General features: G+C 36.3%; 1 protein-coding gene and 1 long non-coding RNA gene across 4 annotated transcripts in view; one reads left to right on the forward strand and one right to left on the reverse strand.

Moving 5' to 3' along the window:
- Positions 1-1,677, reverse strand: part of fancl (FA complementation group L) — a 30,561-nt gene extending 28,884 nt beyond the window's left edge. The window contains exons 1-2 of the mRNA XM_038294725.1: positions 1,381-1,677; positions 7-65 (exon numbers count right to left, since the gene is read on the reverse strand). Of these exons, the coding sequence (XP_038150653.1) occupies positions 7-65; positions 1,381-1,467 (146 nt within the window). The 5' untranslated portion in view covers positions 1,468-1,677. The remainder of the gene's footprint in view (positions 1-6; positions 66-1,380) is intronic.
- A 5,030-nt stretch (positions 1,678-6,707) lies between these two features.
- The window catches only part of LOC119789665, a 170,403-nt gene continuing 158,886 nt past the window's right edge, over positions 6,708-18,224 (forward strand). For 2 of the 3 annotated variants that reach the window (XR_005281610.1, XR_005281611.1), the window contains exon 1: positions 6,709-7,003. This is a non-coding gene — a long non-coding RNA (uncharacterized LOC119789665). Of the gene's footprint in view, positions 7,004-18,224 lie in introns of all 3 variants that reach the window. The other variant, XR_005281612.1, reaches the window with a different exon arrangement.

The raw sequence follows: 18,224 nt of genomic DNA on the forward strand, positions 1-18,224 counted from the left end.
TCATACCTGGCTTTCCTTAGTTGGAGGTCTGGAGGGAGAATAATTCTTATCCTGAAGTCTCTTTCCTGGAGAAAAACACACATTCCCTTAAAGAAGTAATAACACATCTTAGAGTCGTTTTGTTTATTTTTCAATCTTGCTACAATTTATAGGGATTTTGTTTAATAGAAGAACACAAAGACATGATTTCTTTTTTTACAATAGAAAAAAAATCTGAAAAGTGTAGTCAGCATTTGTGTTTAACCCCATGGCCAAAGCCTTGGTAGAATTTCCTTTCAATGAACCCCTTATGTCTGAGTTTCCTAATCTATGCATATCAGGAAGCTCTAGGAATCTATGCACATCAGGAAGCTCCTAGGGTGAACATTATAAGAATAGATTTTCCAGTTTTGGAACTGTATTAAAGTCTTGACTTTGTTGATCTAAACATTTGCAGAACTGCTGCCCCAATCCAAACAAGTGTTTTGTACAGGACTGCCTCTGACCAATTTTCTCCTCCATGTCTTCTGAGGACATGTTGCTGGCTTGATGTGTTCAGGGTGACACTGTGTTTTTTTGTGTGTTTTTTTTTGGTTTGGGTGGGGTCTAATGCGTTATATTTAGCAAACTGCAGGAGGGAAGGCTAAGGCTTTCTATCTGTACATAAATAACATATCCATAGAATACATGGCCAACATTTACTATGACATTTAAAGATATTCATACTTGAGCTGATCATCTCTGATCATCTCTGCAGCTCCTTTGCAAAAAAATCAGAATTGAATTTAAGTCAGAATTCTGAGATTTGAGTCAGAATTCTGAGATTAAAGTCAGAATTCCGAGATTTAAGTCAGAATTCTGAGATTAAAGTCAGAATTCCGAGATTTAAGTCAGAATTGTGAGAAAAAAGTCAGAAGTCTTAGAAAAAAGTCAGAATTCTGAGATTAAAGTCAGAATTATGGGGGAAAAAGTCACAATTTTGTTCTGAGAATTCTGAGTTTAAAGTCAGAATTCTGAGATTTAAGTCGGAATTCTGAAAAAAAGTAATAATTCTGAGATTTAAATCAGAATTGCAAAAAAAAAAAAAAACAGAATTCTGAGAATAAAGTCAGAACTCTTAGATTAAAGTCAGAATTCTGTCTTTTTTTCTCATGAATATAGTGAAATAAAATTTAGAAATCAGTTAACCCTTTTTATTTCTTCAGTGGCCCTAATCCTCCTGGTTGCAGCTATGTGACTTAATTAGATAAATAAAACAGGTGTAAACAACACAGGAGAAACCTGCAGAACTGTAAAAACGTCCTATTTCTATCAGTGTATGCAAACTGATTTTTTTTATGCGTGTGGGCATTCGCTTTTAAACATAAGAGATAAAAATACATACATACAAATAAACCCTACCTGAAGGGTTATAAATCCGTCGTAGACCGTTTTCTCCTTGTTTAAAGGTAAAAGCAGCGGGTTGTCTCTTATTAATAACCTCTCCATTGCAGTCGAAACATTCAGCTGTGGAAGAAAAACTGTTTCGAGGACTTCCACGCAAAGTTCACGAATTCTTCCTTATCGGGTTAAAATGAAACTTTATACATTAATAAACTCTGGAACCGAAGTGGGTTCATCTGTTGTGTGCTGTTAAAAGTAAACACTCATGAAAGGCCGAACAGAAAGACGTTTCCGCTTCCCGCTACCAATAGCAAAACAGTTGACGTCATCCTGCTGCCTTCAAGGACTTGAAAAAAATATCGGAATTTCCTAAGAAATTTTTTTGTTTTAGTATGGACCATTTATATCAATACATATAGTAATGATTTAGAATTTATCTGTGCTGAAGAAAGCAATGCACTGTTTCCTGTTGCAGCACCTGTTATTTCCAGTTAATTTAGTTTTGAGAATTACCTCATAATAGAAGGCATTATATCCACCCATTGAAAATTCATTCAAATTCATGCTGATTTATTGCAGTTTGTTTGATCCTTACGCCCACAGAAATAAACATTTGTCACTGTGTTTTAATTAAACAGTTGTAAAAGTCAAGCAAATCATACAATTTCAGTGTGTTCAAAAATTTATAATTTTTTTGTTTTTTTTAGAAATTTCAATTTATTTAATTTCTTTATTCTCACTAAAAACTAAATTACAACCCTTTTCTTATTCTAAACCCAGTCTGGAGCCAATACCTCAAGAAAAATCAAGGTAATTATAATATCACCTTAATTCAGGCTGTTTACAATTAAAAACAAACAAAATTGCAATAATTTCTATTGTAGTCACATAATCATGCAGTAGGAGGCATATAAGAAATGACTGAACTAACCAGTGGATCATTTCCATAGAGAAAAAGCTGTCAGTGAAAACAGAAAAAAAAAATTTAAATATTCAATTAAATAAGTTGTAATTATTAGACCAGCATAATTCTACACAACTTTAGGAACTGTCATAGACTGCAGCAAATAGAGACAAAGTGATACCAAAGTGATGTCTATATTTACCTTTACACCAGTCACCATGAGTATAAGTCTATTGTGACAAATACGGTCTGGTTTTCATTAAATTCCTTTGGTTGATTCACTTAATTTATATATGTAGCAGCAGCCATAGCGAATTTAAACTGGGAGTTTTTCAGTGAGCACCAAATTTCTAAGCAACCCCAGGGAACGCTCTATTTGACCTGGAATAGACATTTAACCATCAAGCTATACTGGTAGACAACAGAACCAGTGCCTTTAGATGCCAAATACCCCTTTTTAGGCTGAGGCAACCTGATATTATTAAAATGTTTTAAAGTGATCTGTTACATCTTTCAAAAAAACAACAACAAATTTTTAAATTTGTTTTATCTTGTGGTAAAATTGATGATTTTAATTTTGTGAACAAATTCTAATCAATCTTTACAATAATGGTGCATTATCCTGACTTCAGTTGTAGTCACTCTCTCTGATTTGTCTTTCCCTTTCTCACTCTCTCTTTCTCTCTCTTGCTTTTCTCCAGCTGACTTTCATTACTATGCTCTGCAGCATATGGGTTCACCTGTCCCAGCTCCCCTTCACATGCTCTTCCTCTCCTTGTGGATCACAGTGTCATCAGCTGAATCTATAATCCACTTAGACTTTTGGTTGATCTCCTGTATCCACATGTCCATCTCCAGAGCAAACAAGAAGGGACTCAAAGCTCACCCCAGGCTTAATTTCACCCCCACCTTCCTACTAACTCACCATCTCACTGACTTACAAAGCATGAGAAAAGAAATTCAAAAACTCAAGATTTTGTTCACTAATATGTGGAAACAACAGCAAAGGAAAGGGAGCTGGCACTGAAGCTATTAACTACATTACAGTATAGGTAACTTTTGAGAGTAAACGTCTTACACCTGGCATAATGTAACACCATACTGCATTTTGGTTAACTTTCTAATTGTTGCTCCTTGATGTTTGCAACAAATCTCAGTATAAAACTATTACTCTCTATTACCACCTTGGGACTATTGCAAATTAATTCAAAGATGAGGGTCAGTTTTTACTTTTCCTCTTATCATATTTGAGCCTGCATTTTTGCATGGCAGGGCATTAATTAAATAGTTAAATCTACAGCAATCTACAAAAATAATCAGTTTTATAAGCTATTAGAAAATATCTGTCATGATGCATAAATCATTTCTCTGTGGAAGCCCATTTCCTCCAATATGATATAAAAGTGTAAATCTAATTTTTATGACTTGGCTATCTTTTTGCAATTATGGGTTTATCAAAATAATAAAACACTATCTCATGATAATGAGATACTTTTTCATATTGTTTTAGCCATCTCAAAAGTATGGGATACTACCTGATGAGATACTGCTTCACAATTATGAGAGTATATCATAATAATGAGACAATATCTATAATTATGAAATAGTTAAGTCATGTTTATAAAATAATTGTTTTTTGTTTTTTTCCTTTTGAGTGATGGGAACAGGCTTCCATACTTTCCGTCCTAGAAAGCAATTTATTTACAAAACTTAAAAAGGAGAATTTAGATTCTGTTTTTCTGAGAATTTATTTGCTTATCCAATATATATATATATATATATATATATATATATATATATATATATATATATATATATATATATATATATATATATATATATATATATATATATATATATATATTTACATGAAATCAAATCTAATATAAAATATAAATCTCTATATGATATATTTTCAAATGGTTTTATTAAGAAAAAGGCAGGCCTAAATGAGGTACCTCAGCATTATAAAGAGACGCTGAGTAAAAAAAAAGAATGCTAAATATGAAATTGCTGATGATCCAAATTTGCAAATTGTATCCACTAATATTAAGATTTTCAGTTTACGCTTTTGTATTCTGCTAAAACAAAGTACAGCTTAGATTAATGCTTTACTTTTTCAGTTATTAATATTTATTTTCAGCAAACTCACTGTCAAGACTCTGAACGTTGGACCCAGAATTCAAGCAAATAGGCTAAAGTGATTTCTAAAGACCATTTATTAACTGCTCAGGGATCAGTGACTCATTAGCCTGTACTAGATGACTGGAAACCCTGTAGAGGGACAAACACAGGTTAGTAACCACATAACTTTGACAAGGAACGATAGCGAGCATGTGAGTCACTAACTTGGTTTTTAAGTTTAGTCCAGGCCCAGAGGAAGGAGTGGAATCCAGATTTTCCACAGTAGGCAGCAGAAGCCGCCCAGAGAGGTTCAGAAGTAGAAGCCAAAGGTGCTGCAGAGCAGACCAATGAGCAGATGCCAGTAGACAAGGAAGACGAGGACTATCTGGAAGGAGAATCCAAAGCCAGTGTCAATGAGGGAGCAGAAGTCCAGGGCAGAAGATCAGAGAAGAGGTACTAAAGGAAAATTAAAGCCGGGGTCAGGTGACAGATCCAAGGTCGTTAGCAGGCAGAATCCAATGGAAGTCCGAAGACAGCGTAGGCGAAACAGATCAGATTTGGGACAGGCAAGCTCAGAAGTCCAGGAGACGAACATAGTCAGGATCAGACAATCAGAATAACACACTGGGTATGCTAAAGAACTCTCACCTAAGGCTCGAATAATCTGGCACTGATGGTTGGGACCAAGCAGTTAAAATAGGAACTGGAGCAGGTGGATCTGAATGATGACAATGAAAACTGGGCTGAGCTAGACAGTTGGATGAACTGAACCAAAAATCTAATCATCAGTGCCAAAATCATGACACTCACTGTAAGGTGGCATCTTTTTATTACAAGTACACTGCAAAAACAATCCAGAAATAAGTAAAAAATGGCTTAAATTAAGTATATTTAGCCTTAATTTGAGCAGGTAAATAAGATGATTTGCCAATGGAATGAGTATTTTCACTCTTAAAATAAGATAGTTAGATAATATTTACTTGAAATAAGACGATAAAATATTTTTTTCTTATTTTAAAAGGAAATTGTCTTGTTCCATTGGCAAAGTGTCTTACTTATCTCCTCAAATCAAGGAAAAACACACTTATTTTAAGAAAAAATAACTTATTGAGATTTATATTTTTTGCAGTGTATGGTTATAATTTCCATTGATAACTTAGCAGAAACTCCTACACTTTAAACTATACCAAGAACCTGAACTCTTAATGCCATGCAGAGCAGCTTACTGTTGTTATGCAACTTGTATGCAAAAGACAAAGAGTGATTGGACCAGGTGCTTATCTTTTCTGGTATTTGCACATGTATGAATTGTAGCATCCTGTTCTTAGCAGACAGAAGGAGTGTGGGGGTCCATCTGCTTTAAGGTTCAACTGTGAGTTCTAAGTTCTTTTTTTTTTTTGCATAAATAGGGAGATCATGAGATTATTTGAGCTGCCGTTGACTTTTTCGTCTGCCATGATTGATACAAAACATTTAATCTAATAATGGATTTAAGTAAAGAAACACCTTGTTACTTTATTGTATGTCTCGTACCATGTTCATTGGTTGTGCTGTTCTTTTTACATCTCTTTGCAGACGATGAAGCAGACTAAAAATGTTTTATCATTATCTCCCTTCTATCTCCCTTTCTTTGATATTTTCTCCTTTTTCTTTTTGGTTTTTCCTTTCCTGTTCTACCTATATTGCAGTTTCCATATAATCCATAAAACTCCCTGCATAATTATGATAAAGCTATTTATATGCATGAAACAAGCGGAACACTATGGCGATAGCCATACTGCTCCACTTGTGAAAGTAAAATCTGTTGGGCTCTTTTTGGCATCTAGACAATTATTCTTATTGCCATTTCGCCAGACAGGACACTTTTAAGAAATAAAATAAAGGATTTAAATTAAACTCCACGCAGGTCAATAGTTTTAGAAATGATATCTTTGTGAAACCAAAAAATATGCATCCGTTCATGGATCCCCTTTCTTCCACATTTTTCAGTTTAAACTTCCATAAATTTGCCACCACAACATCCAGGTGTCTAAATGCATTGAGTTGCTGCCATATGATTGGCTGATTTCCTGCTTGTATTAACAAGCAGGTAAACTGGTGTGCCCTTAAAAGTAATTTGATGACCTATATGCTGACTTCTAAGTCAAATGTCTACTTTTTACCTGCTTGTTTAACTTTCGTTTAACTCTCAGTATAGAAAAATATCTGTTCTAACCCGGAGAAAATTGACCATAACAAAAGAAAATCCACAGTATAGCACACTTGTCCTTCACTTTCTGTTTGCACCCGAGTGTATTGGTGAAGCTGTGAGCAGAGAATACAATGTGTGATTATACTGTATGGAACTGGTGAGGGGAGTGCGTCAAGGCGTGCATGGTGCCACACAATGTGCCTGGAGAGATTGATGTTTTTGTCATCCACCTGCTTCAAAGCTGTAAAGAGCCAGCTGATGCAAACAGAGAAAAAAAAACTAGCAAGGCAGGCTGACAAACAAAAGAGGGAGAACCTCACTGCTCCATCTTTGCGCATCTGTTTTGGAGGAATATCTGATGTTTCTGTGACGCACACTGGGCTCGAATGAAGACTCAATCTGAGTCCTGTCCCTGGGAGTGGGTAAGTGCTGAAAGCCCCTTTTTTATTTTTAAGGGAATCAGACTTATTGGGATTATTTTCTTAAGGATTTATCTCTTTATGGTGCATCAGCTCCGCGACTCCCTCACGTTTTGTCGCCGTGGCTTCGCTTTGCTCCTTCTCGCCACTGAGAGCCAATCTGCAGCCGGGCTTTCATGGCATTCCGGTGGTGGGAAAAAAGGGCATCAAACGGAATGGTGAGAGTCTTAACAGAGGGGCAGACGCGTCCTCTCTCCTCGCTGTCTGACCCAGCGCTCTGCCTTCCGTCGCCTCCGGTGCCGGGCTCAGTCTGCAGGAGGAGTGATCTATGGCGCTTTGTTTATCACTGGCCATGGTCACTTCTCTGGAACGCAATTGGCTGGAACCACGCCGTGTGGGTCCTGCTCCCTCCGTCTCTGCCTCTCTCTCTTTCTCTCTCCCTTTCTCTCCCTCTCTCTAAGAAGGAAGCAGAAGCCTTGTCCGACATGGCTTTTTATCTCCTTCTTATTTTCCCCCCCGTTTTATTCTCGTTGTGTTTTTGCATGCGTCTGAAAAGATAAAGGGACGCCTTTTTCTCTGCGACCTTAGTTGATCCACTGCCCTCACATGCAAATGTGGAATCATGCATCCCCAGTTGTAGAGCATGAGTTTAATCCTTTATATTATTGAAAGTTTTATTCAGAATTCATTTAATATTTAAAAAAGAAAGATAGAAAGGTTTGGAGCATTTATATTCACTGTGATTTTTGTTTTGTCATCTTTGTGATATTTCATGCAAACTACCCCAATTAAGCAAATTTGTTCCCAAAATTAGACAATCAAATTTCTGCATGAGGAGTATCCATTTCTGTATAAACTGCCTGAACCCTTGTTGTGTAAAGACAGATTGTTTACATATATGTCTCTTGGCCCTACAGGATTACAGGCCTTATAGTATACTGTATAGCTTTAACTTGCTGTATGACAGGAGTTTATGGCATTGCAGGAAGGGGGTGACTTTCCTGCCTGTCTATATTAGATTTGGTGGATTTATGTTTTTTTTTTCTTCTTCTTTTAATCAGTTTGCAAACTTACTTCCCGACAGGAATATTTACTAAGACATAATATGCTCCTCTTGGACTATTTTCTAAGCATAACGAAAAACAAACAAAAGAAGACTTCTTATTTCTCACTTATGGAACTCTGGCTCATAAGTTGGACAGTAAATGTCAAATACATAAATCACTCAAATATAGATGATTTACAAATCGTTGATTACATTTGATGAGTTTTATTTCTGTTTTATTTGAGATAATTTCTTTCAACTTTTGTCTTTGCGTGCTTATGGTTTGTATTTTATATTAATAATGCATTTTATCAATTTTTCTTACTATTAATTTCTTTCTTTTTAATACATTTGGTCATTTTATCTTAATGTTACAGTGGATTCATTTGTTTGTTCATGTTTTTTTGTGTTTTTATTTGACTCAAGTTTTCATTCTGACCACTTTTGTGCTTCACTTAGTGTCTCAGTGTTTATTCTACTTTTATAAAACATTTGATTATTTTATCTTTATCTCCTTCTCTGACAGCCATATAATCTTTGACTTGCTGAGTGTAAGATACTGAATAGTAGCCTACTTAGAAATCATTACTGTTCCATGTTTTATCTATTTTCTTACAGTTTTATTTTATTTATTATTTACCATACTGATATGTTTGTTTCTGTAGTTTTAAAGCACATATGTAAACAGTTTTTTTATATTCTTTCTATGTAAATTTAGCATTAATGCATTCTTGTTACATCAAAGCTTGATTTCATTTATGCCATTTATTTTGCAATCTTTGTGTTTCTTTTTGTTTATGTCACACCAGAGTGCTACAGTTTATCATTGTTATATCTAATTATTTTACCCAAATATTAATTTCATTTGTTAAAGTTATATTTGATTTCTCAGTTTGTTACATCTGATTTATTTAGAAACAAATATAACTTTTAAATGTTATATTTGACGTTTATATAGCAGTTGTAGTTTACTCCTTTATGTTAAGATTGTTCGTGTTTTAATGTGAATTGAGTCTGGACTTTGACCTGTTGGCTTTACATGAGCTGAAAACCTTTTTACCCAAATAAGATAACAGAATTATCATCAGTTTTCAGATGGATTTTCATTTTTTTCTTGTTATAAGAATAACAACCCCAGACGTACTACAAAAAAGACTATTTATGGCCCTAAATTTGAGACTAAGGCCAAATCGGGTGCATTATTTTGACTCAAGCATCCTGCAGGAAGATCAATACATGCAGGGAGTGTGTGTATGTTTATCTCTCTTGTTTCTCCTAACCTCCTCCTTGCATTCGGCACTTTATTTTAATCACCTCAGGAATCCTCCATGCAACATCTCAGTGTGCTCTTAGTTAAATCAGTGATGGCCAAATCTATTGATACCATACAGGCAGTTTTCATGATCTAAGCCTGGAGGAAAACAAACGTGGAGATGCGGCTGCAGTGCAAGTCTACTTGAGCTGATTAGTGTGTGAAGTGTGCTTGTTAGGCATACTGTGAAGTGTGCTTGTTATATATCCAGCCCTCACGCTTGATTACCGCCTGCACTTCACAAACCGACGGCTGCGTGCAGAGACACTGCTGGGATAAGATGTGTCCGGCGACTAATGGAAATATTAGTGGCTTCTGTTTTGAAAACATGAAATTCAAAGGGAAATTAGTCCAAGTTTAACTAAACACACAAGGAGCTTTAGATATCACACTTAATACATTCCAGTAATCTTTATGTGTTTTTAAAAAATCTGTTTCATTTATTTTCATCTCTTTTTCTTCAGCGATTTCCCACATTCTTGCATTTGGCAGTTAAAAGTACTGCCAGCTGAATATGTTTTTCCATATGCTGCATTATTGGACATACTCCTTTGTCTCTCGTTTGCTTCAACAGAAATCCCTCAGTAATTGTGTGATTGCATCTAATGCCGGATTGAAAATGCAATGTGAAAAATTTGGGGGAGGGTGAAAAAGCCTGCTGTGATTCTCCATCTGGTCTGCGTAGCATTGGAATGGACCATCCTCCTTTTCTTTTACCATGCCAGCGCTCAAAATAAAGCTTCACTTCACAGGATCAATTCTTTTATTATTGAAGTCGGTCTCTGCAGCGCAGGCTAATATATTCCACATTGATCCCTACCAAACCTTCTACCCAAAAACCCTTTATTACCATCCCTTCCAGGGAGGCTTGTGTTTAAATAGTCGTGTTGGGCAGAGGAGAGAGAGAGAAAAAAGATTTAACAAAGTGACTGTAGGACAAATAAGCCCATAAACTTAAGTATTCACATTTCAGTGGGAAGGAAAGAAAAGGGGAGAATAAGGAGTCGGAGTAGCCAGCAGGCGTTTTGAATATCATTATCGGCTTTGCAGGGAAAAATTGAAATCGTAAGCACACAGAAAGTAGCTGGTAATTAAAGCCGTCTCAGAGAAGCAAGGTTTTTCTACCTGCTCAGAAATGGGAATGCAAGTGCTTCTTCTTAGGATGTAGATCCCGAAGCAACACAAATTTTCCCTGTTTGACATAAAGCAGTTCAAAAGACAGTGTTCTTGTGAACTTATCACCACACTGTGCATTGACTAGTTGCTTTGTTTGCAGCTTGAGCTCTTTGCTCTGAAGGAGATGTTTGCCATGAATGTTTAGAATAGAAGTAATGTGTGTGTTGATGAAATAAAAAAAACAACAAACATCTTTCTGCTAAATGTCTTCTGATTTTGCAGCTCGTCCACGAGCCAACTATACCTTGGTTAAAAAAAATCAAACCCTGAAGCTCGTGTGTCGGCCCCTTATTGAAGAAATTTGCACCGGTGAAGCCAGCAGTTGAGGACATTAATGATCTGGAGCCACTGGGGTCTGGTGCTCTGCGCCCACAGGCTATCTGCTCTATCCCCAATCGATAACTTTTTATTAAAATTGTTTGTGAGGGAACACAAATCCATATTGTTTTGCCTCGGACTAGGAGGCCATGTGAAATACATTGGGTGTATTCATATATTTTTTTTCCAGATGAGAGCATAAAATGATTGGCTGATATGCATGAAGTAAAAAGAAAGGGAAAAAACAGCAGCAGTGGTTTGGCATTATTGGAATATCCATTTCAGCATTGATTTTCATAAGAGATGCATTTGTGATCATCTTATTTTCTCTTCCCTCAACAGCGTTGGATTACATATCATATTATCCCTGGTATTAAGGCAAAATTAATAACACAAGTAATTATAATACTTATGTCTAATGATACGCTGCGAGGGGCCCTATTGATTCAGTCGAGATGCATCGAGGGGAAATGGCTTGGAGCTTTGCCTAACGACAGGCGCTGCCAGCGTGGAGCGGGGAAATAAAGATCTGCAGCAGCACGAGATGCACACGCACCGTCACTTCAGGCTTCAAATCCAACACACATTTGGTAGAAGACAGAAGACACTTGATAACTTTCACTGCTAAGCTTTTTTTTGTTTCTATTAAAAATACAAATAAAACTTACACATCCCACTTAGTCTCAAAAATATTGCATATGCAAAGTTTTAGCTGATCAATTTGTTGGATAAAAAAAAAAAAAACTTTTAAAATACATTATAAAAAAGTGTAATGATTGTTTATTTTTAGATTCCAATATTATATACAATAAAAAATGTATTGGCTTTGATTAATTCTATAAGCATAATTTCTTGGCTCATTAGCAAAAATTAACCCTCTCCATTAACATTTCAATCTTGCCCTTCAAATCTGGTACAAACATAAGAGTTTAACATACATTAACCTATTTATTCTAGTCAATCTTCTCGCTTCCTTTTAATTTTGTTTAAACTTACCTGTGTTGATATGCTTTATTGATTACATTACTGTCTAAATTTATTTTAGTAAGTGTTACTTATCTAAAGCCTTTCCTTTGTGTCTTTAATAGCTGGATGAGATTTTATTTTTTGATATAAAAGCAAAAAAATCATTAAGGCCTTGATCAAAGCATACATTATAGACCTGATTCTTGCTAAAATATGCAAAACAAACTAGAAACAAGCAAACCCTTCATGGTCAGGTAACATTTTTAGATCAATTGCAAAAAAAAAAGCCACTTAACTAACAATTATAACAACATCTAAGAAAGACTCTAAAGACTAATAATCATAACCAAAACATTGATTGTGAAGCCATGTTTTCAGAGAAAAGCACCATAAATCTATCACCATATTACTTGTTTTGACTCTTCATGTAAACGTGGTTTCAGAGAAATTGCTGCACTAAGGAAAGCTTAAGGCCATGGAGTTAGACCATACATCCAATACAAAAACAGGTAGCTATGTTTCTATTTCTACATAGGTCTTTAAAACTTTTCCTCAAAATCTTGTGCCCTGGTGCACCTTTATGTCTAATTTTCTTTTAGGTTTCCATCTTATTAGGAAAATGTATTCCCTGGTATTTCATTGCATTGATTTTCTCGTTAATCAACTTGTCTGTTTAACTGTTTGTCGCTTCACTGCGCTTTGAAAGACATGCAGGGTTGGTACTTGCCTTCAGGGTGAGTACCTTAATCTGCAGTGGCCTGTTCTCACCAAAAGAGGGCAACATGGTGTCAGAATTGTACATCTGCTCACCCTCTATACAGTACAGTATACCACCCTCACAGCTACTGCTGCTATCTTCTTGTGTTAGTCCGTGGCTGGGTGTGTGTGTGTGTGTGTGTGTGTGTGTGTGTGTGTGTGTGTGTGTGTGTGTGTTTGTGGTGGTGAGTTTAAACGTGTATTTAACTGTACACTTCCTGTTACTTCTGAAACAGCAGCTATAGCGTTGTCAATCAGCCACTTAGCAGTAACCAAGATGACCACCAGGTAAAGGCCACTGAGTTGAAAGGTCAAAGTGTCATCGTACTTCAAAGAGCAGATAAAAGAAAAATGTTTAGGAAGATGTGAGTGAAATGAAATATCCCTCTCTCTGCTCGCTTCACTCCAGCCTCACAGAGTTTGATGTGTTTTGGGGCTCAGCGGAAAACTGACCAACAGAAACCCGTCACAAAGCTATGGTTTTTAGATTTCTACTTCTTTACATACAACTAACTGTTCTCTCCTTATGGCCTGTAATAAACACGCTGACAGACACTCATTTAGATCATCAGGATCCGACACAGATCTCTCTCTCTCTGACACCTTTCGCCATCCCTTGTTTTTGGTCTGTTCAGCCCATTTGTTGTGTGATGTGACAGCGTTGATGATAGGATGACAGATGTGTTACCATGCTCACACCCAAACTCCTCCTCACCCCCTCCTTTTCCTGTGCTGAAACAGTTTGGGATTCGACCGCAGAGAGCACAGCTGCATCGCTCACCTCCCCTCCTGGAAGCCTTTTCTCCTGTCCCCCCTTCTGGAGGGGAGTGATGGGACTCTTTGGTACAATGCTGCCTCTTTGTTCCCCATCAGGTTGACTGCATGGTCAGCTGTAGTTCACCCGCTGTCCAGGAGAGGTCTAACCGTCCCGGCGGAGACCAGTAAGGGGGATTGAAGGGGTCAAGGGGGCTTTTACTTCTTCCAAAAACCCTTTAGCATTTAAACCTGCTGCTATGTCTTACACTGCTGGTTTATATTGGTTACTAACAAAAGCAAGGTCTCCTTACTCCAAATATAATTGGTTGCACATGCATTTGCACAGTTCTGATACATATTAGTGTGATAGCTGCTGCAGAGTTCAACTACATCAAACATGGTGCAGGAATGTGACTTTAGAGTGAAAAACTATTTGTAAGTTAAACAAAACATGGAATTTGCAGTTTCAATGTAAGAATACTGCTGTTCCCTCACAAAAGGGTCAGGCTGAGCTCAAGGCCCAGTCCCAAGCTCTTTATGGACTTGATCTGAAGGCCTTCTTATCAGTTCCAACTGATATCTTTGTCACATTATTAACACAGATAGAAAAATTAATTATAATTCCATATGTACGACTGAAATCCCATTTGCTTCAAATTATTCCTTTTTTCAAAACACTTGATAATTGTGTTTGGTTGACAACTTTAAAATATGTTATCAGATTATTATGTAGAGTATAGAAATTATTAACAGAATGCACCTTTTAATTTTGATCAAGATCATTTTGGAAAATAAACCTTTTTTCATTGTTTGAATTAGTTTGAATTATTTAATATCTGAAATTTGTTTTGTTGTAGAAATGTCGAAATGTAAAAAAGCGTTTTAATAATATAAAGGGGAAGTCATATATTATTTAGAAATCAAGGATCACATCTTTTGTTCTGCATAACTGCTACAGACCTATACTTATACATACATAGTAAATCTACATTTGCAAGCTGTGACACTTCTAGTGCTCTTTTAAATAATGATAAAAAACTCAGGTTAAAAGGCTTGTGGACCTCTGCACTTTCATAATACACTAAGAGAATTATGGTTTCATGAGTAAATAAAGAGTCCTACATACCTCAATTCATCAGTGACTAAAGCTAAATGCTTCTCAGCATTCAGCCATATTTATTCTTATTTTCACTGACAGTCATCTGCAGCTCTCAAGTGCATGCATACTATGGTGGACAAAAATTCTAGACATAATTACAGAATTTCTCTTTTCCTGTTTTTTCTATTTCATTTGTTTTTTTGTTGGTTTTTTGTTTGTGTCTGTTTTGGAGTTTAAGACATTCACCTGTTTGACGGGACCTTTTGTCATTTGCTGTGCGTTTGTATCTGTTGTCTCCAAACCAGCCACATCAACATTGTTTTTGAGGGTTAAGAGTTGGGGTTTGGTTTGTAGCTTTAGCTGTAAATGTATTACAATAACAATAAACCATCAACTTTAGTAAGTAAGGTTTGCATCAAATGTTGAAAGTTGTAAAATTTTCACCATAAAAGCTGCACTATTCTTTCTAATATGTTTGTTGTGACGAAGAGCTTTGAAAATGTGCACCTGATTGTCTTCCACATGACTATGTTTTTTTGGTCTCCATGGCAAAGTGATTGTGTTACCATTGTGTTTCAAAACATTTCATAAAATTTTACAGAGCCTGGACGTGGTGTTGATCGAATCGAGGCATATTTGCAGAATGATTTCATTGGGACTATATTATATGGTCACCATTAAAAGCTCAAGCACTGTACTCACAAACTTCTGGGATTCCTTGTCTTCAGTTCCTTACAATTCGGTTTTGAATAGATTTGTGAGTCGATTTATAAATAATCAATGTCTGCATTAGCATGGAGCAAAACATAGATTTTTATGCCCCTTCCCCAATTTCTGTCTGGCTTTTTTTTTCATGCTAAAACTGATCAAACTGTATTTAATTTACTTTAAAAAATCTTTAAGAGGCTGTAAAAGTACATTGTAAATTTATAATCACATGTCAATACTAACAGTTTTGTTCTGCTGATATTATTTCTTTGTATCTTCATAGTTGTGGATTGTTGTATTGCTGCACTACAAAAAAAATAATGCAGTATATTGGCACTGGATAAGCACAATTAATGTAAAAGAACGGTATTTATTAGAGTATTAATGTAGAAAAGTTGACTGAACTATTCTGTAAATATCACACATCTCATTTAACCAATATCGTACTGTTAATCATTAACTGTAACCCTGCAGATAAACTGCTCCATATATATAAAAAAAAACAACGTAAACACACCCAGCAATTCAACATCATGTTTAAGGAAATAAGATTGGAGTATTTCTATTATTTCACTAGGTGCATATTTGTCTAAAGAAAAAATAATTTGCTCAATATTATTTTTCTGCTTTTATTTGTGATTTTTTTTCTCAGGTAATATATGGATATTCATGCTTAAGTCTTTATTCCGTCCTTCCATCAAATGCTGTTTTTGTTGTCTTTATTGTGCCCGTTTAGTTAACTGATTATCACATGCATTGGCCTTATCCGCATACTGTTATTTTGCAAATGAATATTCAGGAGCGATTCCTCTCCTCTCTGCGTCTGTAGTGCGTTATTTGTGGACAAAATGTGCAAACATTGAAAACAACAAGGCGGATTACTTTCCTGCCTGACGGCCTAATTACATTTTTGTTCTCACACCTATACAGTGCAGAGAGGCAGCATGTATTTATTCATACTGGAGGATGATTTTACACACTCTCTGCCGGCTGCGATCTCCTGCCAGGCATCTGTCTGTGAAGTGGTCTTGTCTCCTGGTTCTGTAGAGGTGCCCCCCCCTCTGCTACACTGCAGGGCCCAAACTCTCATCATCAAGATAAAAAAAAGAATTAAATAAATTGTTCCTTAAAATAACATATTTGTCACATTACTTAATAATAAAAATCATGAAGGATTGTGTTAGATTGAATTTGATATCATATTGATTTGTTTAGTATATAGAATCAAATTTCCTGTTTTTTTTTCCAGTTAGTGATTTCTTTACTTTAAACCTTCTCAAATGTTCAGTTTTTATTCATGCATTTATGACTGAGTGATAAAAAGCTAGGAAAGTGAGAAGGATGAAGAACTACCTCCCTTACATGTCTCCTCCCCGCTCCATTTTGGGAATAAAAAATATAGTGACAGAAAGGAAAAGAAAATATGGGAATAGAATTACACATCGAATAAAGTGAGGGTAAAAATATTGTGGAGAGATATTAGAGGGAACAAACATAATTCTAGTTATATATAATAATAAGTTAATATAATAATAAATTAATTGGGAGAAGAATAAAATAGGAAATGAAATAATAGACAAGTTGCAAAAGTCAATAAGGACAGGAAAAAACTTTACTTAGTTAATAAAATACATACAGGCCACCATTACTATTAGAAATATATATCAAACGTGGGCATTCACAGGCCAAAAAATGATTCCTTATATAGACTGTGTGTGATGACAACTGAACAACAAAATCTAATCTATTATTGGATCCCAGCATTACGCTAAAAAATAGGGACATTGATATTGAAGTGAATTATTTCAGTTAAATACAATATCAGTATGAGCGTATGTCACATTTGATTAATCCCACATTATTTCAACATTTGCTTGTTGAGATAGAAGTTTTTATTAATTTCTTTGTTTTTGATCAATTATGACAGGTTTGGTCCTCCATACTCCACACACATCTAGCAGGGGGTAAAATGGAGGAGAACCAGAGAAACAATTGTAATTGTTGCCGTCGCGACGCATGCATACACCCCTCCCTCCCAAAATAATCCTCTTCCCGGTGGCTTATCCTCTGTGTGATCAGTTTGACTTGTTTATATTTATGCACCGCCGCCATGTTTGCGAGGAGACCTTGTCAGTAGGAGAAACGGATGGAAGAGTGAAAAAGAGAAGATGGGCTGGCAGGTGGAGAAGGAGGGGTGAGGAATGGAGGGACAGAAGAGGAATGACAGACTGAGAGGATGGGGAGAGGGGTGATTTATCGGCAACATCCTTGTCGTCACGTATGTAGATGCCTTTTGAAGTTTGCAACGTGTTCACGCAGCTTGTAATGCACCACACACCCGTGACTCAGAGAAAAAAACCCTGAAAAACACCTTAGTGCTCAGTTAGTTTGCAGCAGATAATCGCGCTTGGCAGTACACGCTCTGCTTTAATTTGACCATAATGACGACGAGAGGGGGCAAAACGATACTTTAAAGAGCAGAGGGACAGTAGGCAAAAAAGTGGGGGATGAAAAAGTAGGGAGAGAGAGAGAGAGAAAGAAGCTGTGAAGGTGATTAGTTGTACTGGCAGATCTTGGCGTTGGAGGAGGTTGGAACACTAATCCTTGCTTTGGTTGGAGACATTTTCGCGCAGTAGGTCCCTTCTTTCCGCCCCCTCTCAATTTTAAGCCCCGTGTCAAGCTCAAGCCCTTCTTTTTCAGTGCTCACTTGCTCTCATTTCCTCTGCCTTCTGGCAAGCCCTGCTATTTATAAGAAAAAAAAAGTCATTTTTCTTCTTCTTTCCTCTCCCTCTCTCTTTCTCCGTTAATTCTTCTCTGGCGTGTTTGATTTTCTGCCCTGCTTAGAAAAGGTGGCCAGATGAGTGGCAGTATGCCAGAGCCTGTCTTCTACTGCTCACCCCCTCCTACCCCTACCTCTTACATGTAGCTTTTAGCAGAGGTTGTAATAACCATGCAGCATAATTTGTATTGAAAACAGGATAGTACCTCTCTTTGTCAAAATATCTGTGTTGGAGTAATGGGAATGCATTCTGAACAGGAGAAAAGTCAAGAATTATTTCCAACTGGGGTCAAATCAACAAGCAGAATA

This window comes from Cyprinodon tularosa, unplaced genomic scaffold (assembly GCF_016077235.1).
Source record: "Cyprinodon tularosa strain WSP-4 unplaced genomic scaffold, ASM1607723v1 ctg343, whole genome shotgun sequence".
Classification (NCBI taxonomy): Eukaryota; Metazoa; Chordata; class Actinopteri; order Cyprinodontiformes; family Cyprinodontidae; genus Cyprinodon; species Cyprinodon tularosa.